At 41.9% G+C, this 23,938-nt stretch overlaps 1 protein-coding gene across 4 annotated transcripts in view; it reads right to left on the bottom strand.

Moving 5' to 3' along the window:
- EML4 (EMAP like 4) overlaps window positions 1-23,938 on the bottom strand; it is a 1,975,061-nt gene that overhangs the window by 458,377 nt on the left and 1,492,746 nt on the right. For all 4 annotated transcript variants that reach the window (XM_044060268.1, XM_044060269.1, XM_044060261.1 and 1 more), the window contains one exon: window positions 15,741-15,810. In XM_044060268.1, the coding sequence (XP_043916203.1) occupies window positions 15,741-15,810 (70 nt within the window). The remainder of the gene's footprint in view (window positions 1-15,740; window positions 15,811-23,938) is intronic.

Raw genomic sequence — 23,938 nt, 5'->3', positions numbered from 1 at the left:
TTTACTATTGTTTTTTTTGGAAACAGATTTTCTTGAGCGCTCAAACACAGCCAGTTTTTTCTTCATTTCATCCTCTGTTTTTTGCAGTTTTATTAGATCATAGGTTCATAGGTAGGTACTAGGCTATTGGCTCTTGGGCCTATAGAAGCCTTATCAAAAAGGTACCCTGGCTTTTGCCACCCAAAAAAAATATTTTCCTGTGCCCCTGTTGAGCAGAGGGGTGAATTTCCTATTTCCCATCCAATTATCAAGATTTTTCTTGAAGAGTGTTAATGAGGAGCTTTGTTTGATATAGATAGGTAGTTTGTTCCAGAGTATGGGAAGTCTGGGACAGGAATCTATCCCTCCAGCATGTTCTGTTTATAGTGGTGACAAGGTTTAGGTCTCTAGAGCGTGTAGCTCATAGGGATTGGGATTTCTTTAAGTGGAGCATGTCCAACAGCTCTGGGTTTGACATAGCTTTGTATGTTAGGCAGAGATCGCCTCTGAGTAGGCAATATGCGACACAGTAAAGCTGGAGTTTTTTTGAGGCGGTCTGCGTAGGGCATCTGTTTGAGGCTGGTAATCATCTGAACAGCTAGTTAAAGCTTCTATTTTTCCAGCCTTTTGTTATCTGACTTAATGCAGTTCTTCAATGTTTTGTTTATTTTAATTACATCTGAGTACACTTGATTTTTTCTTCCTCGAATTTACTAGAAGCCATCTCTTGAACCAAATCTGAAGCCTGAACTGCTTTTTGCTCAATAGTTGCAGAATCCTTCCCAGACAGTGCCTTGTTTTAACATTTTCTGTTTGCTATTCTTTCAGGTTTTCCAAATTTTTTTCTTTGCTGGTATCTAAACAGTGTACGTACTAGCCAGTAACTGAATTTTACCCCAAACAGTGTCAATGGTACTCCTTTTTCCCAGTTTCTATTTCCATACTAGGAAAGCTGATGTTAAGCTGTTGATCAGTGTGCAGCCACTTTGGAAGTTCCTTCAGTCCTTTTGTTTTGATATATTAGAAAGTTTTTTCCACCAAAGAAGTAGAAGAAAAACCACTGTCTAATGTTAACTTACAGTATTTGACAAAAGTTATTAAATTCCCAGCATATCTGAAAAGCATTTGATCATAATCATTTTCTGGAACCTCATTAAACACAAAAATTCTCTAAGCTGCTACAAAATGTAAAACATACTATACCATCCACAGTGAACTTTAAACAGGAGTGGATTGTGATTATTGCTGATCAGAACTTACCTTAGAAGTGGTTGCTGAAATGCTAAAGTAATGCAAACAACAGTTAACATGATGCAGAACCTTCAGGATACACTTCTACAGCCAGACTTCTTGTCCATCGGCTTGAGGCAATGTTACAACTGCCTCATGTACACAGACAACCCTCTCCTCCTCCCAACAAATTCCAACACATGTGAGAGATGCAACCATATAGCCAAACTGGAGGCTAAGCTCTCTCAACTCAGTACTGGCAAAACCAGTCAGGAGGAGAAGGAAACCACACTCACTACAATTCCAGTCTCACACAGACCTACCACAACAGCAAACCAAACACATAAACACACAAAAACATACTCAAGGGGCTCTAAATAAAAATCTGCCTAAGCAGCAGAGACCTCCAAAGCAGACACCCAAGCAACCGCTACCCCAAAACAAAACACGTGCAACACATAGCTCACAAAGCCAGTGTGCCAAACAGTCACAGCCCTTAAGGCTAAACAACACACCTGATACACTTGCAATAGGTGACTCTATCGTCAGGCACACTGACGTCCCGCTCACCAGGCTGAACAAGGAGAAGGTCACGGTGAGCTGCCTGTCGGGCGCTAGGATCTGCCACATAACACAAGCACTCAGGTTACTCAAAGGCAAGTACAAATATGACTCAGTCATTGTCCATGCTGGTGTGAATGACCTGAGACGTACCTCCCTGGACTACATGAAAAGAGACATAGAGGAGCTCTCTCAGCATGTAGCCCGGACCGGTATGACCCTGACCTTGAGTAGCATCTTACCCTCACCAAGAATGATGCCACAATATGAAGACAAGATGATCAATTTCAACAACTGGCTTAAGTATTGGTGTCATTCAAAGGGGATCCAATGCCTGTCAGCCTGGGATGACATGCTCGATAAGCCACGATGCTTCGCTAGGGACGGCTTGCACCTGTCACCCCTGGGCTTTCAGATATTGGCAAAGGCTCTTGCTACCCCTATAGTGCCTTTTTTTAGGCAAGGCTCAAAAGACAAACCCACTTCCATAGGTATCACAAGGGATAAGAAACTAAGAGTAATGCTACTCAATGCCAGAAGTCTAAATCTCAAGATGCACGCACTTGAAACTCTCCTTAGCATGGAGAACATCGATATCTGTGCAGTAACAGAAACCTGGTTCAAGGCTTCCGAGAGCACCCCAGCACTACCAGGTTATACCTCATACCATGCTTTTTGGCCCCAAAACTTGGACTGAACCACAAAAGGAGGGGGTGTATCAATATTCGTCAAAGATACCCACACCTCCAGGTTGGTAGCACAGCACGAAGCGTCAGAGACTATCCATGTGCAACTAACAGTGGGTAAAACTGCCTTCCAGTTTATAGCCTGCTACAGACCACCCTCCCAAACCCAGGAACCCCACTCAGCCTTCCTGAGAACACTGGAAAATATGAAGGTCTCTCCAAACACCATTATATTGGGTGACTTCAACTACCCAAACAGAGACTGGGAGCATTACTCTAGCTCCAACACCCTAGCCCAAAGGTTCCTAGAATTTATAAACTCAAATGCTATGGAACAACTTGTTACCACTCCCACAAGAGGGGAAAACATACTGGACCTGATCATCACCAACATGGGGACTCTATGCTCCAGACCAGAAGTGTATCCCTCATTGGTAAGATCAGACCATAGACTAATCTCACTGGATATTCACATCCCGACTCCACCCCCTGCCCACAGTGAAAAACTTCTCTAAAGCAAATTTCACACTCCTCAAAACCAAGGTGGAATCCTTCAAAGCCCCCGGGCCTGTGGAAAATACGGCCCAGACCGCAGAATCCTTTATAAATGCATTCTATGAACACCTTCAGGAAGGCATGGATCATGCAATCCCAAATAAAACCAAGACCCAATCCTCCAAAGGCAGATGTCCTGTCTGGTGGACCCCAGCCATAAACAAACTATACAATAGAAGGAGGAAGCTACTACATGATAGAGCAAAATCCCAAAAAGGGAAGGCATCTCTGATCAGTATTAACAAAAAACTACGGGCACTCATAAAATCGCCTAAGGCCTGCTTCGAGAGAAAATTGCACAGGACACTAAGGATAATCACAAGGCTTTCTTTAGTTATGTTAGGAACCTGGATGGGAATTCCCAGTTATGCTCAGAATTAGTCCAAAATGACAAAAAATACACCGAACCCACAGACATTGCCAACATCCTAGCTGACAGGTTCAGCGCAAACCTGCCACCAAAAGGGCAAATATCTATCCCAGCAGAGTGCTGCCCCTGACATCTCAGATGCTCAGGTAAGAGCTGCCCTCTCCAAAGCAAAAACACAGCATCAATGGGACCAGACGGTGTCCCGGCTGCCCTACATGAACTCCAAGAAGAGCTAAACCCAAACATAAAACTACTGTTCATTCTCAGCCTTACTACAGGATATGTACCCAAAGAGTGGTGTACAGCAACAGTGGTCCCTCTCCACAAAGGTGGTGCCTCAACGGATCCTGGAAACTATCGCCCCATAAGCCTGACTAGCTTGGTCTGCAAAGCTATGGAAAGGATCATCATGGACCTCATAAATAAAGATATTGGGGGCCTACAGACACTGGATCCTACCCAGTTTGGCTTTGTTAAGGGCAGATCCAGCCTCTTAAACCTGGTTGATTTCTTTGAAACAGTCACCAAGGCCATTGACGAGGTGAAGGTGGTCCACACAGCCTACCTGGACCTCGCAAAAGCCTTTGATACAATACCCCACTCGGGCATTATAGATAAGCTCACCAGCTTAAATATAAACCCCTATGTCACTAGATGGGTTGCAAACTGGCTCAAGGGCAGAACCCACATGGTTAGAATTGCTGGAGCCATGTTAGACTCCAAACCAGTTACAAGTGGCGTCCCACAAGGCTCAGTCCTGGGACCTCTCTTGTTTGGTATATATTTCTCGGAGGTACAGGCCAACACGGAAGGACTGTGGCTGACCAAGTTCGCAGATGACTGCAAACTGGGCGCCATAATTGACTCTCCAGCCGACACAAGCATCCTCCAAAAGGGCCTCATAGAAACAGACAACTGGTGCCAGAACCATGGCCTCAAGCTAAATGCCAAAAAGTGTATAGTCATCCCCTTTGGCAAAAACAAAGTGCCCACAAATTACCACATAGGTGGTAATCCAGTAAGTACAGAAGAAGTAATTAGGGACCTGGGGACCCAAGTTGATAGCAATCGCTCATTTGAGAACCACGTGGCCAAAGTGGTTAGAAAAACATTTTATATAGCCCACCTAATCATGAAGGGATTCACATCTAGATCAGGGGAGGCCATCGTGCCTCTTTACTCATCTCTCATCAGGCCCATAATTGAGTACAATGTCCCTTTTGGGATGTACCTTACCAGACACCTGCAGCAACTGGAAAGACCCCAAAAGTACCTCACCAAGAGGATCAAAGGGCTCAAACAGATGCCATATGCTGCCCGGTTAAAGAAAGTCCAGCTCTACTCAGTGGCATACCGCCTGCTCAGAGGCGATCTGTGCCTGACGTATAAAGCCATGTCCAACCCGGAATTAATGGACATGCTGCACCTCAGAAAATCCAAATCGCATCGAGCTACGCGCTCGAGAGACTTGAACCTCAGCACTGAAATAAATAGGACATGCTGGAGGGACAGATTCATAACCCAGAGGCTCACTTCACTCTGGAATAAAATCCCAGTCCACGTTAGGCAGAGTCCATCATTGACTCTCTTCAAGAGGAATCTTGATGAGTGGATGGGAGATCGTAGGTTTACTCCGGGTATCACTTCTGTGTCACTGTTAGACAGACGCACAGTATACTAACCTCGAAAAAGGGCATAGCAAAATTAATTTAAAATGGGTGGCGAAAGCCAAACACACTCTGGCTAGGCTTATAAATGCCCTAGGGCAGATAGCCTAGTATGAACCTATGAACCTATGTGTGTGGTAATTAAACATCCCATAGACGATCTGGCAGGGGGACTGAACTCCACCTATGTCCTTACTCCATTAATTTAATCATCTTTCCACATCAATGATCCTTGCGATGAAAGCACAGTTATGTGAGCACTTGGTAAATGTTTGAGAATTACTACTGCAGCAGTATTCCTGACTGGCCAACCACTCAACCCCCAGGGTTCTGCTGAATCAGCCATAACAACCTGTGAAAGGCTGCACATTTGTGTCTCAACACAAAGAAGCAGGTGTCCTGCTCCATCTTCTATTCTTTTTTTGCCAGTGAATATGAAAAGACAGTACTGTTTAGGGAAACAGGCCTTTCTAATGACAAAAACATATTCACAGAGTCCCACAAATGGCTTCCTGCATTTAGGTGCTAGGGAGTCCTGCAGGTCTATATTGGAAGAAAAGCCATTTTATGCCATTTGAACACGTCTCATTTCTAAAGACTTTTGTTTAAATGAAAACCCCCAAACAAAAACTACTAAGTACATTTTCAGAACACCCCCATCCACTATAAGCTTAAAACAAACATACAAAACTATGTACATTATCTTTCCAGAAAGGAACCATTTCCCTAAATCAGCAGCTACAACCACTGGCATAATCGTATCTAAAATTAAAATTACCCACGCTAAAGTACATGTGACATCCTGTGTTCCTACTTACAACTGCTGCATGTTCTTTTCTTATCTCTGTTCTCCTCTCAGATGAGGAAAAACAGTGTGTATGCTTTCAGAAAACATTATTTTCTAGCCCTAAAGAGCTGCACTGGTTATCTTTAAATAAAACAAAATCATGCATTGTTCTATTAAATGCATTAATGTATTAACGCTGATGGGGAGTCTATTATCTTGTCTTTTATTCTCATACTTTTTCTCTGAACTACTTGCCATTGTACCTTTGAATTTTGCATTTCCCTCAGCAAAGAAAGCTAAGACCTCTGAAGATTAACTGCTTGCACTTGCCTACAGCTTGTCTCCATGTAAAAGTAGTCAGCAATGAAAAATACAACTAACAACTTACAGATGCTTGAAGGAAACTTTGTAAATTTCACTGAGAACATAATGTATGGAATTCCCTAGCTAAATGACTTCAACTGCACACTTCCAGCCTGTCAATAAGAACATTTGCTAGTTTAAAAAAAAACTAATATCTTTGCAAATGAAGAAAGATTAGCATTTTTCATGGCATTCATTCATTATGTCTTATTTTCAAGCCATTTTTTCCTAAAAAAACTGTTCACATCTTAAGCCAAGGGCATTAATATAGACATCTACCCGTGCAAGAACATGGGAAATTATCTTAGTTATACACATGTTCATTACTTTTTGTTAACGCCTCACCCCAGCTGCTCCAATCACAGCAGTATATTAAATTGAACTTGCTTCATTCTGCCTTTCTTCTCTTGTTTATACTGTAAAATCGGTATTTCTTACAACTAAAAAATACTTGTTTACTGTAATATTTTTAACATATACAACAGTCACTGAAAAGGCTACCCCCGCACATTTAAAAAAATCCTGACTGCATACTACACAAAACTGCTTTACAATATAACATGCAGTTTATATCATGAAATATATTATACAAACACTAATAGAACTAAAAAATATTTTGCTTACAGTTGTTTTTTTTTTTTCATTCCAGCGTCCTTCTAAACTTTAAAGACATAATAGTCCACCTGCAAGTTTAACAAAGTCAACAAATGCCCAGTCTTTTCTCAGCCACTTTTACTTGTAAAGCCATATTTCACCAATGTGACTGAAGCTTTATCACCTTAGATTTATTCATTAATTCCAATGCTTTGTTCTTCTTCCTGATCACCTCCATCTCCCAACACTAAACTGTGGTTCAGATCCATAGCAGTCCTAATTCTAGGCAACTCATGTACTTTATTCTTTTTCTCAGCATTTTCCTTTGGAACACTGGAAAAGGTTTCATGGGGAAAAGCCTCTCTATGAACTTTACTGGCAGAAGAATGAAAAGCATAGTCCTCTTCTGCTTGCTGGCTCACTTTTTTTAGAAGAACTTTTTTTTTCATCCTTAGTCTGTTCTGCATCAAAAATTGTATTTGATCCTTCAAGAAAAATAATCTGAATACAGCTGGATACAGCAGCTTGAGCCTCACATCTGTATTGCTAGGATAAAATAGGATAAGTTTGTTTCTCTTCTGCCTGATGTAGAGTGAACAGTCATTTTTCACAAATGCTTTGCTGTCTCTAATTTTTATTTATTCACCAAACTGCCACAGTTTTCTCAGGATCAGCTCCTTCAGCTGGTATGATTGCATCTTTACTAATACAGGTACTGGCTGCTTTCTCATGACCAGGTTTGGAGCATAAACTTAATGTGCCATTTTTATTAACAAATCTTACTGTGGAACATCTGTCTAGTTGCTTATTTGTGCTTTAATAAAATTAAAACATCCTGTTCCTTTCAGTTTCTCTAGTTCTTCTCTTTACTATTGTTTTTTTTGGAAACAGATTTTCTTGAGCGCTCAAACACAGCCAGTTTTTTCTTCATTTCATCCTCTGTTTTTTGCAGTTTTATTAGATCATAGGTTCATAGGTAGGTACTAGGCTATTGACTCTAGGGCCTATAGAAGCCTTATCAAAAAGGTACCCTGGCTTTTGCCACCCAAAAAATTATTTTCCTGTGCCCCTGTTGAGCAGAGGGGTGAATTTCCTATTTCCCATCCAATCATCAAGAGTTTTCTTGAAGAGTGTTAATGAGGAGCTTTGTTTGATATAGATAGGTAGTTTATTCCAGAGTATGGGAAGTCTGGGACAGGAATCTATCCCTCCAGCATGTTCTGTTTATAGTGGTGACAAGGTTTAGGTCTCTAGAGTGTGTAGCTCATAGGGATTGGGATTTCTTTAAGTGGAGCATGTCCAACAGCTTTGGGTTTGACATAGCTTTGTATGTTAGGCAGAGATCGCCTCTGAGTAGGCGATATGCGACAGAGTAAAGCTGGAGTTTTTTGAGATGGTCTACGTAGGGCATCTGTTTGAGGCTGGTAATCATCTGAACAGCTAGTTAAAGCTTCTCTTTTTCCAGCCTTTTGTTATCTGACTTAATGCAGTTCTTCAATGTTTTGTTTATTTTAATCACATCTGAGTACACTTGATTTTTTTGTTCCTCTAATTTACTAGAAGCCATCTCTTGAACCAAATCTGAAGCCCAAACTGCTTTTTGCTCAATAGTTGCAGAATCCTTCCCAGACAGAGCCTTGTTTGAACCTTTACTGTTTGCTATTCTTTCAGGTTTTCCAAATTTTTTCTTTGCTGGTATCTAAGCAGTGTACTTACTAGCCAGTAACTGAATTTTACCCCAAACAGTGTCAATGGTACTCCTTTTTCTCAGTTTCTATTTCCATACTAGGAAAGCTGATGTTAAGCTGTTGATCAGTGTGCAGCCACTTTGGAAGTTCCTTCAGTCCTTTTGTTTTGATATATTAGAAAGTTTTTTCCACCAATGAAGTAGAAGGAAAACCACTGTCTAATGTTAACTTAAATTATTTAACAAAAGTTATTAAATTCCCAGCATATCTGAAAAGCATTTGATCATAATCATTTTCTGGAACCTCATTAGACAGAAAAATTCTCTAAGCTGGTACAAAATGTAAAACGTACTATACCATCCACAGTGAACTTTAAACAGGAGTGAATTGTGATTACTGCTAATCAGAACTTACCTTAGAAGTAGTTGCTGAAATGCCAAAGTAATGCAAACAATAGTTAACATGATGCAGAAACTTCAGGATATACTTCTACAGCCAGACTTCTTGTCCATGGGCTTAATGTGTGTGGTAATCAAGCATCCCACAGACGATCTGGCAGGGGGACTGAACTCCACCTATGTCCTACTCCATTAATTTAATCATCTTTCCACATCAATGATCCTTGTGATGAAAGCACAGTTATGTGAGCACTTGGTAAATGTTTGAGAATTACTACTGCAGCAGTATTCATGACTGGCCAACCACTCAACCCCCAGGGTTCTGCTGAATCAGCCATAACAACCTGTGAAAGGCTGCACATTTGTGTCTCAACACAAAGAAGCAGGTTTCCTGCTCCGTCTTCTATTCTTTTTTTGCCAGTGAATATGAAAAGACAGTACTGTTTAGGGAAACAGGCCTTTACTAATGACAAAAACATGTTCACAGAGTCCCACAAATGGCTTCCTGCATTTAGGTGCTAGGGAGTCCTGCAGGTCTATATTGGAAGAAAAGCCATTTTATGCCACTGGTTCCCATCCCCCTCTCCCTCCTCTGATTCATTTACAGGGCTAAGCCAACTCACAGAGGAAGGTGGGAGGAAGCCAGTACTCTAACAGTGATCCTACTTGAACATCTACTGTTATGGTGAACTCTCACAAGTTGTAAATATTTTCTTGATATGGATCAGTACTGCGGCAAAATTTTGGACACATGGGAAGACTCCCAAAGCAATAATATCAGGAATGAGGAGGAAATGTAATAGATCTGCCCTGTCTAGTCCTTGCAAAGTTGACCTTACAGGATAGGGATGACAAATCCTGCCCTGCTTCTGGACTGGAGATCCAGCCTGTAATGTTTACAGAATGCATCAATGGAAGTTGATGCAGCTAACCTGAAATATTTTAAATTGAGATGTGCCTAAAGAAAGGGGCAAATGCTCTGTTGTGCCCATGAATGGTAACTGCATTACTCTTCAAAGCAAAAGAAGATATCATTTACTACCCATTTGGAGAAGGTTTGCTTTGAAACCAGTTAACTCTGCTTTGCTGTAGTGAGTGCCACCAGAAGTTACTTCACAGACCTGACACTGTTTGCACTCTTCAGTTAGCATCAGAGCTGTCTATGAACAGACAATACAAGGATTTACTTATTTATTTTACATTTGTTGACCAGGGATAGTCTGACTGGATGTATGTCCATTTTCAGTGGAGGCCCGGGGAGAAAAGTTCCACATTAAGACAATTTACAAGACAGAAATCTTTACCATATACAATACAGATAATGTAAGACAGGTAAAACATTTCAAATACAGGAACATTTATATAGCACTGTTATAGTGACATACCAACATACCTGGCTAAATAAGTTAAACATTTTGAGTAAAAGGATTAATAAAACAATTTTTTTTGAGGGTAGCATTGTTTATAAAGTTTACCAAACCTTAAGAGGTGAGCTACTACAGTAGGAATTAAGAGAGAATATCAGAGCACCTGAAATAGCATGTTAAAGATAGATAGCGAACAATGGTCATACCAGGGGAGAAATTGCTTCTTGAAAACTGGGGTAGAAGAAAGGGCTATTAGTTCAGTTGGAAGAGTGTTCCAAGCATTACCCATAGAGTATGAGAACAAGCTATCTCCAGATTTGTTGTTGGACTTTAGGGTAACTACTAGTACCTTATTAGCTGATCAAAGGGTTGTTACATTTTTATATGGGCAGATAAGGGTAGAGAGTATGGGTGTATCTGTGGGATGGTGTAAGATCTTGTGTATAGTAGTATGTTGCTGGAAAAGAATCTGGCTTTGCAATTCCAGCCATCCTAGCAATTTAAGATTTTGGCAGTGGTGGGTTCGAACAGGGACACCAGTGGCAAATCTAGCTATGTTATTATAGGCTGTTTCCAACTTATGAAGATTATTTTTGGATAAGTTGGTATAGACTGGGGATGCATAGAGAAGGGTGGAGATTAAGTGAGTTCGGGCAATAGCAGTCCTAGCTAGAGGTGTGAGATAGGGTTTAAGTCTGTAGAGGAAACCAAGTTTTTTATTAACTGATTTAATGGTTAGGTTGATATGTGTGTCAAAGTTTAGATTATGATCAACTGTTACACCTAAAAGTTTGGTGGTTGTGTCCGGAGTTATTACAGTACCCTTATTAGATGTAATTGTGAAGCTGATAGCAGGAGACTTCTGAGTGGGGGAGAATAGTACCAGTTTAGTTTTTTGGGGGGTTAAGAAGGAGACAGTGTTGATGGAACCAGTTTTCAACTAAGGTAAATACTGCTTGGGTACGCAAATGAAGTCCAGCAGGCGAGGAGGCTGAACATATTAATGTCGAGTTGCCAGCATATTGTATGGAGGTGGTTTGTGGAAGGCAGATTTTCAGATCATTTATGAAAATAGTGAAGAGGAGGGGTCCCAGAGGAGAACCAGAGTAGATAGTTTATTTTCCCAGAGGACTGCTTGTTGTCTATTTCCTAGACAGGACTTGAACCAATTAACTGTCTGGGTATCTAGTGAAAGTGATTTGAGCGAGTTTAACAGTAACTGATGATTAACCATATCAAATGCTTTTGAGAGGTCAATAAAGAGGGCTGAGGACAGTAAGCTGTTGTTACGATTTTTATTAATGCAGTTCAAAAAGGATAGTAGAGGAGATGTAGTACTATGGAAAGACCTAAAACCATGTTGGCAGTCAACTAGCAGGTGTTTTCGGAGGAGATGATCAAGTAGCTGATGGTGAATACATCTCTCCATAATTTTTGCTATAGAAGAGCAAATATGAGGTGGGTTTGTTTAATGAGGAAAGTATAGATAGGAAAGTATAGATAGTGGAAGGGGTGAGTAAATTAGTAACAGATGGTTAAGTATGTAATGACATATGTCGAGCTATTGGTCGATGTGGGGTGGGGGGGTGGCTTCTAGCAGTATAAGGATAGGTGCCCTGGGGGTGGGTGGGAATTGGGGGTAGGGTAGCGGTGCGGAGTGAGCTCGCAGGACAAACGGAGCAGGCAAGAGCAGTAAGGTAAGTTCAGCCAAAAGACAATCAGCTGTCTTTCTTGTTTGGCGTAATACAGAAGTAACTAAAGTGAAAACTGGGGAGCAGAGTATATAAGCTTATCAATTATGTGTAGATGATTTAGTAAAGCAAGAGTGAGGTTCTCCTGTGCAGAGAGGGGGATTAAAATTGTGCCAAAGAATGGGTGTAGGACCTGAGAGATAGTTAGTTTTAATACTAGCATATAGCGTAGGTAAAGACTGCCATCTAGTGGTCAGGGGAGTAATAGCAGCTGGGGGAGGTAGGCAAGAAGCTATTCCAAAGGGATAAGATATAGGATGAGGGGACAAAAGGGTGGAGGGAGGAAGTGGCCTTGGGTCTGCGGTAGGCTACAAAATCTCACACCGGAGGGTTAACAAGCAGTTATAGGCACTACAGACAGGTAGTAAAAAAGGTGTTTTGCAACATACAAGTACAAAAACTTTAGGAGTACAAGCTTTATGAAGCCAGGCAAGGAGTCAGCTTCATGGGAGTCTTCAGGTTAGCAGGAGGTTATTCTTTAACTTTGCAGCAAGGAGGGAAACTCCCGGATGCACTTAAACGTACAAAAACTAAATGTGTATGATGGTGCCTTTCGACATCAGGCTTTTTGATACCTCTGTAATTAAGCAGAAGTGGGTGGGAAGGTGTGCAGGTTCAGGGTGGGGAAAGGGATAGACACAAATTAATGCAAGGCTGAGAGTCAGAAAAACTGGACTAAGCCAGCTGCTAAAAAAAAACAGGAAAACCAAGCCAAGTTAATTGCAGGTCAATGTGGTGCAGTATTTAACCTAATAACTACAAATTTTATAATACTAATCTAGTACAGAGTGGTAAAAAGGACCACCACTTCTGCAGGGAAAAACAAAAGAAGTATGGGCTTCAAGTACGTAGGTAAACTTTTTCAAAGAGAAAGTAGTTTTAAGTAATTGACCTAGGAGTACTATAGGAAGAGAGAAAAGGGGTGGGGGATGACCAGTAGTGTGCACACGTACAGTGAAAGGGGAAACAGTCTTCAGTTTGGAGGACAAATTAAATACAACTCTAACATACACTAGTGCAGCTGAAAGCACTTTAGTGTTCCACCGACACAGGGTCTCACAGTGCAGAGCAACGAGACAGCCTTGGGTTGATTGGAGGTTAGCCAAGACAGAGGATGTAACTTCTTCCATTTATTTTGTGGCTGCAAGAAAAATGCCACTAGCTGAATCATTTGCTTAAGGGAAAAGGACCATGTATATCCCTGTAAAGAGATTAAAATGGCCTGAGATTCTCTTACTAGAGGTGACAGCCACCTGCTGCTGGTTCAAAGTAGTTGAAGGTTAGTTACTTCAGTACAAAGTTCAAAGCCCAAGGAAATCACATTGAGATACTGCTTCACTGGTAAATCATTTACCAGGGTTCAATGGTGCAGCCAGACATTCGCTTTTTACTCTACAGAGTACATTTATTCTTACATTTCTCAGAAACACTGCAGTTTTTTTTTCAGGTTATATTAAGTCTACAACTATCTAAAGTAATGCCCTTAGCAGGTACATAAATGAGAGGATAGCTAATCTAAACACAATACCTTTACTAGTTTTAAGAGGAACCACTAAAAATGATGTGTACATTTATTAACTGCACATTTGTGTCCTACTCCATCTTCTATTCTTTTTAGCCAGTGAATATGAAAAGACAGTATTGTGCAGGGAGATAAGCCTTTACTAATGACAAAAACATGTTAACAAAGGCAAGGCCACTGCTCTCGTTTTTCTCTCTTATCTTCCTGCATTCATTTGCACAGCAAGATTTCCTTGTATTAGGCTACCTTTTTATATTACATGAAGCATGTGTTAAAGAAAAAAGTGCTTTATAAAAATAATAGTCAGATAATCCAGGCTGCCAGTCAGAGACTCCTTACTTTTGGCTATGATGGTGACTCAGACTGTTGAACTATCCAGTCCATTTTCTGCAGTAGGAAGCAAGGTGTCACCTTTACCATTTGCAACACCATTGAAAATAAGTGCTGCCTTGTCAGAATGGAATAGCAAACTCAAGTTTGGGTCACTCTAGTTTTATGGTGGTGTGTGTGTGGGCTAGTGGTGGTGGTGGTGGTAAATGCATAAAAAAGTCCCTCTAGGGGAAGGAAAAAACATTTACCTCCAAGTACTACCACCAGGCAATCTACAGCTGTCCTTGGGAAGCTGATAATTTGCTGCAGGGGTGAAGAGATCAGAGTTTAGTACCCTTCACTCATTAGTCAGTAAACTGAGTACTTCATTTTTTTAACTGGAAACTCATGAGCTCATGAAGTAAACCTTCTCAGGCTATTTGATATCTTGTTGAGTTCTTGGAGGGTGTGCATCCCTGATGTCACTCCTGCTTGTACTGCCAAGTCACAGGCTTGCATTGGCAATCTGCAGTATAAATGATTTCCACTTGGTTCATGTACAAAATCACTAGGATTTTTGCCCATGGAAAGCAAAGGTTTCCCTGGTTTCTACAAGGTTTTCAAAGCCCTGAGGGCAAAGTCACTACCAGCACCTGTCTTATATTGATGCAGTTTCTTATAAGAGATGGTCAACTTGTTCTGGGCACTTAGGGAGACTGATTAGGCCCTCAACAATGTCTGAGATGTCAGATGTTAAGGCCTGAATGTGCTTAGATGGTGAGAATGGTAGTCCCTCATTCATCTTATTTTATCCACCAAACCAAATGTTCTTAGATGCACAGTAGCACCAGTAAGGACTTGACCAGGGCATGTCCATGCAGATCCCACTGAGTCCTTGGGAAAAATTGAATCTTTCTCATATGAGCCATCATCAAAATCACCACAACAATGACTGATGCCATGATGCCTTGGGTAGTGATGAATTTCCTTGTTGCCGTGGAGACTCCTTCAGCTTGCAAGATTAAGAAGCTCTCCAGGAGGGAGGTAACTTTCACCAAAAGCAGATACAACTTCTATTCTACTGTACTAAGAGCAACTAAAAAGAAGGTCTTGGTTGTGTCTGGCTTAAGACTGGATTTGGACAGGTTGCAGGAGAATTGTATCTTGTGAAGACAATCTATACTCATTTTAAGATTCTGCAAGACTTCCTGCTCTGTTAGGGATTACAGGAGTCAGTCATCTAAATAAGTAGAGCCATTAAAACCTGGGAAACACTCTGTATGGAAGCTTACACCATTTTTGATTTTTTTTAATAAAGTGACTATTGTCATTGTTCTACGAATTTTTTTCACTGACATGCTGTAAGTTCACACATTTTGTCTTTCTATATCTCGTAATACCATAAAGTATGCAGTATCATCTACTCAGAAAATTAGACTGCTACATTTCTGCTTCAGTATTTTACAGGTATTAATTTCAGCTTTATTATGCATTACTTAAATACAATAGCCATTGGTTTTAATTACCCATATTCATTAATGGAGCCAAATAGTTATGAAGTATTTTAAAGCCATGTGAGATACTGCAAACACATGTGCATACACTCATCACAGCAGCTTGAGGTATGGCTCTGAGTTCAACATTAACTAGCAAACTGCGTTACTTATGATCTTTTTTCTTAAGTTTGTGATTAAATATTTGAAACAATACTTGAAACAATGTTCAAGATACTATTCTGAAAATCAGATTCTGGATCAGTATTTAATAAATGATATGCATTTCAATATGAAACCACAAAAGTAGGAATGTTTGCTCATCTTGTCTATAACAACATACACACACTCACAGAGACATCTGTTTTACAAAACAAGAGTTATAATGATTTAGAATATTTGTATAGGAGAAGCACATACCCTTCCATCTTTATCCACTCCAGCTAACTGTCCTGTTGCTATTCTGATTTTGTCAGGGTGAACTGCAAGGCTAAGAAAAAAAAACAGAAGAAAGCAAAAACTTTATAAAGAAAACACATGGATAACAATGCAGTTTATTTGCTTTTTATGTGGTTTTCTAATGGTGACTGCAGATTGCGGTTAATGGTCCTTCTTTTCTGTGGTCAACTGGAGAATACAAAAATATGCAGATCTCAGTACTAACTCAAATGCTAAAAGGAACTGCCACACAGCTGCCTGCACATGTACAAGCTTACATGTTTTAATTTACCAAAATATTATAATTTATATTTAAAATTACATCTATAGTGTGATACACTTTCTAATATGGGAAAAGGAAAATAAACTTATCAGTCTGGGTTTAAAACTAGTGGTCACTCACAGAAAGGATTTTTCAGCATAACTACTCAGACGTAAAACTCCACACAAATGAAAATAACTGCTTGTTCTAGAAGCTTCAGGACTAAACTGATATACCAAATACCAGTTAATATTATATGCCTAACAGAGGCTAACATTAACTTCAAACAAAATTTCAACATGTTAAAATAAAATGTAACCTTACCCCACTTTTAAACATGGAAAAAGACATTCATTCGAAAAGAAAAGAGTTGCATAAAATTTAAATCTAATAGTAAACCTTCCTGTAAGTCAAAAACTAAAGTACAGAGAATCCATTTGCACTACTAGCAATGTGTTTTCAAAAGAAACCAATAACTACCGAACAGTTACCAGGGCAGAAAAGTGTGACTGGCCATCGAGGAGAAGAATGATGGATGTCTTGATGTGTACATGACCACTGGTGAAGACAAGAGGCCACAGGACTTAACCACACCATCCTTCAGCACACAAACAAAAATGCATGCATTCTCCATGCCAACATCACTATATGCTACAAAACAATGTGTAAACCTGAACGTATTCAAGACTAAAGTCCCCTGGGAGGCCAGCAGTCACCACAAATGAAAAGAAATTGAAATCCTTGTGTGATTGCTGGGGAAGGGATTTATAGGGTCTAGGAGTTACTACAATGAGGGCGGCCGCGGTGGTGCAGTGGTTAGAGTTGCCACCTCACAGCAAGAGGTTCTCCAGGTGCCTTCAGTGCGGAGTCTGCATGTCCTCCCTGTGGTCACGTGGGTTTCCTCCGGGTGCTCCTGTTGCCTCCCACATCCCAAAGATATGCTGTAGGTGGATTGGACACTCTAAATTGGCCCTAGGTGTGAGTGCGTGTGTGTGTGTCTGTGTGCCTTCTGTGGAAGGCTGGGCGCCGGGCTGGCAACTCGACACCATAAAGATCCACTGCCAATCATGAGGCGACCCCTAACTGGGAAAAGCCAAAAGAACAAGAAGAAGGAGTTACTACAATGGAGTATTAAGTGTACCTTGGGCCCTGGGAAGTTTTCAGTCCATGGGCTGTCCTTCTTCCTTCCCTCAAACACACTTTTTTGATCACATATTGTTATAAACTGCAAAAGACCATTCAAACTGTCATTATAATACACCAATAACCATACCATCAGTTACAGCTGTTTGACTTTGTACATCTCATATGCCCTACTATGATAAAAATGGCTACTGTAAAGTATTTCAACTTGCTCTTTGCAAATATATACTAGTCCTTCAAAACCAAACTGATTGATTATGACAGCAGGGTCAATTATTTTCATCCACAGACAGCCCACATACCCAACAATTATAGCCCTCAAGTTAAATGCACATGTCTCAAATGTCTAATGTTCATCATTAATTAATTACTAACTAAATAACTATAGACACAATAATGCACTTGTCAGTGGCTCAACAGGTAGCACCCTCTAACTTGGTGCAGAAGGCTGTGGGTTCTGTTCTCATTCTATGCAGATGGATTGCTGACAATGCAGAGCAGTGCACCATATGGGGGTGATGCACTCCTGACTATACTGTCTTTCAGTTTATGTTAATTCCCCTCCAGCTAATACCTTCTACCATTTCTCCCCTACACTGCATCAAAGGGTCCTGACACTTTCCCAGGATGCCTCCTAAATAGTTTGAAACATGATCTATCAGGTCCACTAGAATAGCTATTCAACCTCAGCCTCCACACAGGCTTCATATCTAGGGAATGAAGGACTGCAACTGCCAGCCCTCTACACAAAGGTGGATCACTGATAGTCCCAGACCCACAAGTTTGAGTGGACTTGCATGCAAGGCCATAGAAAGAATTATTGTGGATGTAATAAACAAAAAACATAGGAAATCTGACAAACAAACACTGGATCCATCCCAGTTTGGTTTCATCAAAGTTAGTATCGTGCTTAATAAACTTGGTGGACTTCTTCAAAAAGGTCACTAGAGCCATGGACAACGGCAAAATGGCACAAAGGCATTTGACATAATACCTCACTCAGATATTATAGACAAACCCACAAATTTAGACAAAAATCCCAATGTTATCCAATGGACAACCAGACAGCTGACAGACAGGACACATGAAGTTAGAGTGGAGGTATCCAACTCCACCATGAGGCCTGGTACTACTGGTTTCCCACAGAGTTTGGAACTGGGATCTCTAATATTTGAAATATACTTCTCTGAAGTCAAGGCAAATGCAGAGGGCCTATGGCTGATGAAATCTGCTGATGCTTGCAAGTTGATTGCAATTACTAAATCCCAAAAACGGCCAGCACACAGAGCTAGTAAAGGAAATAATTAATTGCTGTTTATACAAACAATAATTACAATATGGCATAGCACACTGCAAACATAACAGGCTGCTTAGGGCATAAATGCCTTCCTCAGTGTTACATGCACAACAAAATTCCATTAGTTTAAATATACAAGTAAAATTTGCATAACAAGCTGTCAAAGGTCAATTCAAAATTGCTCATTAATACCAGGTAGAGATAATCCACCTAGTCTAACAATCCACATTTTTTGCTTTTTATTCAAACTATCATGCCAACCAGATTTATTAGATCTACAAAAAGTGAGTCTATCAATAACCACAAACATAAATTTGGCAGTAGTATGTGTTCTGCTTGTTTACAAAGAGCATTAGAAACACGATTGTTGTGAATATCACTCAAATGTTCAGATATTCGCAACTTAAAAGGTTGTGAAGTTTGCCCAACGTAAAAAGCAGAACAAATATAGGTGGCAAGATAAATCACCCAATCAGAACTACAGTTAGCAAACATCATAATATAAAATGCTTTTGATGTATTTTTGGACATGAACTGCTTGGTCTTGCCAACAAATTTCCACATGGAACAATGTCCATAAGGCTGGCAACCCCGCAGCAATGTACCATCTACCATAGTCTGTCTTCTTGCTTGTACATAATATCCCTTTTGTAATAACTAAACCACCCTTCCAATGACCTACCTTTTCAGTAAGAAAACTGACAATTAAATGACAATAACTCACACAATACTTTATCAGCCAATAATGTATACCAGTATCTATGTACAATGTTTTTAAAAATGGGATATTAGAACCAAAATATGTACTTAGCCTAAGTGTGCTATTTGTAATGTTTATATTCTTAAAAGTCAACAATTGTGATCTATCCTGGCCTTGGACAGATCTACAAACAAATGTCACCAGGTCACAAGTGTAACCCCTAGCACAGAATATATCCACCAAAATGGATTCCTGATGGGTCCATTCCTCTACTTCCGAACAGATCCTGTCTATCCTTAAAAACAAGAAGTTATGTACTCACCATAACGTTCGATGTATGTAGTTCATCTCGCCTCACATTCTTACTCGTGGGTTCGGAGCCAAATATCAGCTCCGACTCGGCCAAACTTTTCTAGCTCATAGTCTTTCTATTGGCTGGGCTAAGATGGTATCCCATGCTGCATTGCTCCATATCGCCAGATCTAGTTTGCTGCGAACACCAACATTCATACCTCATGCACAACAACACCCAAAGAAAGAAGAATAAATGAAACGTGAAGGGAGCTCTGAAAACCAGACCTAACCTCCAGATCCTTCAGGAAGAGGGAAGGTGGGAGGGTAAGTAAGAATGTGAGGCGAGATGGACTACATACATCGAATGTTATGGTGCGTACATAACTTCTTGATGTTATGTAGTCCAATCTCGCCTACATTCTTAGCCGTGGGACAGTGTCCCTGGCACCTAAATCCTGGGAGGCTCAGAGGAAGATACTCCTGAGTACTGTGGAACCAAAGGAAGACCTACCCCTAGATACCATGTTCAATTTGTAATGAGTAACAAAGGCGTGAGGAGATGCCCAGGTAGCTGCAACACAAATATCATCCATAGACAGTCTGGCCTGATAGGCTGTAGATGAAGATACAGCCCGAGTAGAGTGAGCCTTGACTGGAAACAGTAGGTCTTTACCCCCCCGAAGAATAAATGAAAGAGATGCAATTGGATATCCACCTGGATAGGGTGATTTTGGAGACAGAAGACCCAATTCTGTTTTCCGAAAAGGAAACAAACAGCTGATCAGATTTTCGGAGATTTTTGGTTCTGTGCAGATAAAAACATAACTGTCTGTGTAAATCCAACTGATGAAATTTAAATTCTGCCCTATTTGAAAACTGGGGAAAGAACACTGGCAACTCAATAGATTGATTAAGATTAGATATGGACACCACTTTAGGAAGAAAAGAAGGGTTTGGTCTAAGAGAAACCCTGTCCTTATGAAAGATCAAGTATGGGGGTTTGATAGAGAGAGCTTGAATCTCTGAGATGCGTCTGGCTGATGTGATAGCTACTAAAAGGGCAGTCTTCCAGGTCAAGAATTTTAAGTCACAAGCAGCTGCAGGCTCAAAGGGTGGTGAAGTAAAAGCCTGCAGAACAAAATTTAAAACCCAAGGCATGATAGGTTCCGAGACAGGGGGACAGTGTAACAGAGTGCCCTTCAGGAAAGCCTTACAGAGTCTGTGAGCCATCAGACTAGGCTCATTAGCAACAAGAAAATTAGAAATCGCTGCCAGTTGGACTTTAATGGTGGCGGACGCTGAGCCCTGATGAAAAAGCATACACAAGAACTCCAAGACAGAAGCAATTGGAGCTGTGTAAGGGTCAATCCCTTGGGTATGAGACCAAATAGAGAATCTCTTCCATTTGCTGGAATAAATCTTCCTAGTAGAGGGCTTATGAAAGGAAGACAAAATATGAACTACCTCAGGTGAAAAGTGATGAAGCCTAACTAATGACGGAAGTGGAGTAGCCAAGCTGTCAATCGGAGGGTCCGCAGAGAGGGATGGAGCTGCCCTGACATATGAGTCAGTAAATTTGGTTGTGGGTTCAGAGTCCAAGGCGTGTCCATGATGTGGGGATGGAGAAAAGGGAACCAAACTTGATGAGGCCAGTGTGGAGCAATCAGAATAATTCTGCTTCCCAAGGATTGCACTTTCTGAATCACTTTTGACAGCAAGGGAAACAGAGGGAAAGCATATAGCAGACCGGAGGGCCAATCGTGGACTAGAGCATCCCTGGGTGACTCCACCTGGGGGGTCAACGTGAAGTAGCTGCTGCATTTGGCATTGAGGGGGCTGGCAAAAAGGTTGCAGCAAGGCTGACCCCATCTGCTGAAGATCCATTCTGCAACTAGATGGGGACCACTCGTAAGGCATCAGAATATCTCTGCTTAGCCTATCTGCGATCACATTGGACTTCCCCGGAATGTGCATTGCCACCAGAAACCATTAGGAAGATATTGCCCACTGCCACACTCGCATGGCTTCTCTGCACAGGGGGTATGACTTGGTTCTTCCCTGCTTGTTCAGATACCACACCACTGACATATTGTCCGAGTGGATTGCAATAGTCCTGAGAGGCAGAAAGCTCTGAAGTGCCTACAACACAATTAGCACCGCTCTCATCCCTAGGACATTGATATGCAGATGTATCTCGTGCTCTTGCCATGTGCCTTGGACTGTCCTGCCTAGATAATGCTACCCCACCCCATCTGGGAGGCGTCCGTGGTCACTGTGGTAATCGGGGGCAGCGGAACAAAGGGTTTTCCCCGTCCAGATTGTTGGTGCAAAGTCACCAACTGAGATCCTGCTTGCACCTGTCCATGAGTAAAATAGGGTGGGAAAGTGGAATTCTTTGGAGAGACCATTGAGCAAAGAGGAGCCATTGAAGGAGCCTCATATGTAATCTTGCCAGAGGAACTAACATGATTGTTGCTGCCATAGTCCGTAGGAGTTGGAGAACCCATCTTGCCTTCGCTCTTTTCAGGGGGAGCAGGGCGTGAACCTGTTGCTGTAAGACTCTGATTCTTTCCTGTGGTAGAAAGGCCTACATTTGAACGGTGTCTAGCTCTGCACCTATAAAAATGACACGCTGTGAGGGCAACAAGGCAGATTTTTCCCAGTTCAGTGTTATGCCCAACTGTTGACAGAGAGTGATGGCAGTGTCCCTGGTTTTGATTAGTAGATGCCTGGTGGTGGCAGTGAGGAGCCAGTCATCTATATACGGAAACACTTGGAATCCTTGACGTCTCAAGTGAGCTGTCACCACCGCCGTAAACTTGGTGAACACCCTGGGGGCTGTGGTGAGACCAAAGGGCAGGGCTCGAAACTGAAAATGACTGGCTCCCAGCCAGAAGCATAGGTGACTCCTGGATGCCCTGTCCATTTTGATATGGTAGTAAGCATCCTTGAGGTCAATGGAGCACATCCATACTTCTTTTCCCAACAATGGGAGAATTGATTGTAATGTGACCATATGGAGCTTGGACTTTTGTACATGGTTGTTCAGTTGGCTGAGATCTAATATGGGTCTCAGGTCCCCTGTTCTTTTCGGCACCAAAAAGAATCTTGAGTAAGTCCCTAATCCGATGTGGTCTGAAGGGGCATGCTGGATGGCTCCTTTTTCTAGCAGCTTTGAAACCTCTGAAGCTGTGTGATCCCTTTGACTGGGTGGAACGTCTGGGATTTTTCTGACGGGAGGGGGATCTGATGAAAAGGGGATTGTATAACCTCCAGAAATTATTCGTAATACCCATTGGTTCTGTGTGATGCTTTGCCAGGCTTCCGGGTATAACGATATTTGACCCCCGACTGGCTCCGGAAACGCACAGATGGGCCTTCCATCAGCAGTGACGGTAGGGAGAGCTGCGAAAGGAATCGCGGTCTCCCGAATTGTGGGGGCCATCCTCTGCCTCTAGGGCGGCGTCTTCCTGAATAACCTCCCCCTCCCCTGCCTCTGGTGGGGGGCTCACCTTGTGCACCGGGAAAAAAACCTCTGTGATTTTTTGAACCACATCCTCCCACCCCTCTGGGCCTTGGGGTAAGGTCTAGAGGGAAGGGAAAAACAGACCCCTACAGCAGACAGAGTTTTTCCCTCGTGCTCGCACCTGGTGAGGGTGTCTTTCACCTTGGTTCTGAACAAAGAAGAACCATCAAAGGGGGCGTCAGTGAAGTTAGACTTGAAGGCCTCCATGAAATGACAAAGACGCATCCAGGCTTGCCTCCTAAGGGGGACTCCTGAGCTTGCTGCCCTACTCGCTCCCTCGGCTGCATATGAAATTAGCCTCATGGAGTTAACGATGGAATTCAGGGTAGACATCTGGGCATTAACTGTCTGGGCCACTGCCTCAGGAACGTTACCCGTGAGATTATCTCCTAGCTCCTTGAGGAGATCTCTCTGGAGCCGAGTAAAGTGAGATAAATAGTTCAGCGACCGCAAAGTAAAGGTTGCTGATGAAAGGGTACGCTTCCCATATTGGTCCATCATCCTAGATGCCTTGTTTGGAGGATGGACGGAGGAAGAAGTCTCGGATAATTCCTTCTGGGTGGCCGCTGCCACCACCATGGCATCCACAGGAACTCCCTTGGACAAAAATTCCTTACCCAGGGGAGCAGACAGAAATTTATTGGGTCTCCTGGGTATGGGTTCCACAGAATCAGGGTTCTCCCGCACCGTCCGACAAATTAAATCCAAGAGCTCACCGAAGGGTGGGGACACCCAGGAGGTGGAGGGCTGAGTACCAAAGGCCTTCAGGAAGACCTACTCCTCCTTGGAGGGGGCTTTGGATGGCCAGTCACCTCTTTGTTTCAATATCTCCAGGATGTCGGAGAAAGAAACATCCTCATAATATGACTTGGGGGACCCTTCCAATTTCTCGAGGTCAGTATCTGAGGTGAGAGACTAATCCTGGGAGTCTATGTGCTTCCTCTTGCACATTTTCTTT

The sequence above is a fragment of the Protopterus annectens genome, chromosome 1.part0 (assembly GCF_019279795.1).
Source record: "Protopterus annectens isolate FY-2018-M chromosome 1.part0, PAN1.0, whole genome shotgun sequence".
Classification (NCBI taxonomy): domain Eukaryota; kingdom Metazoa; phylum Chordata; order Ceratodontiformes; family Protopteridae; genus Protopterus; species Protopterus annectens.
Note: the sequence above shows the minus strand (reverse complement) of the source record. Positions and strands in the feature narration are given on the sequence as shown.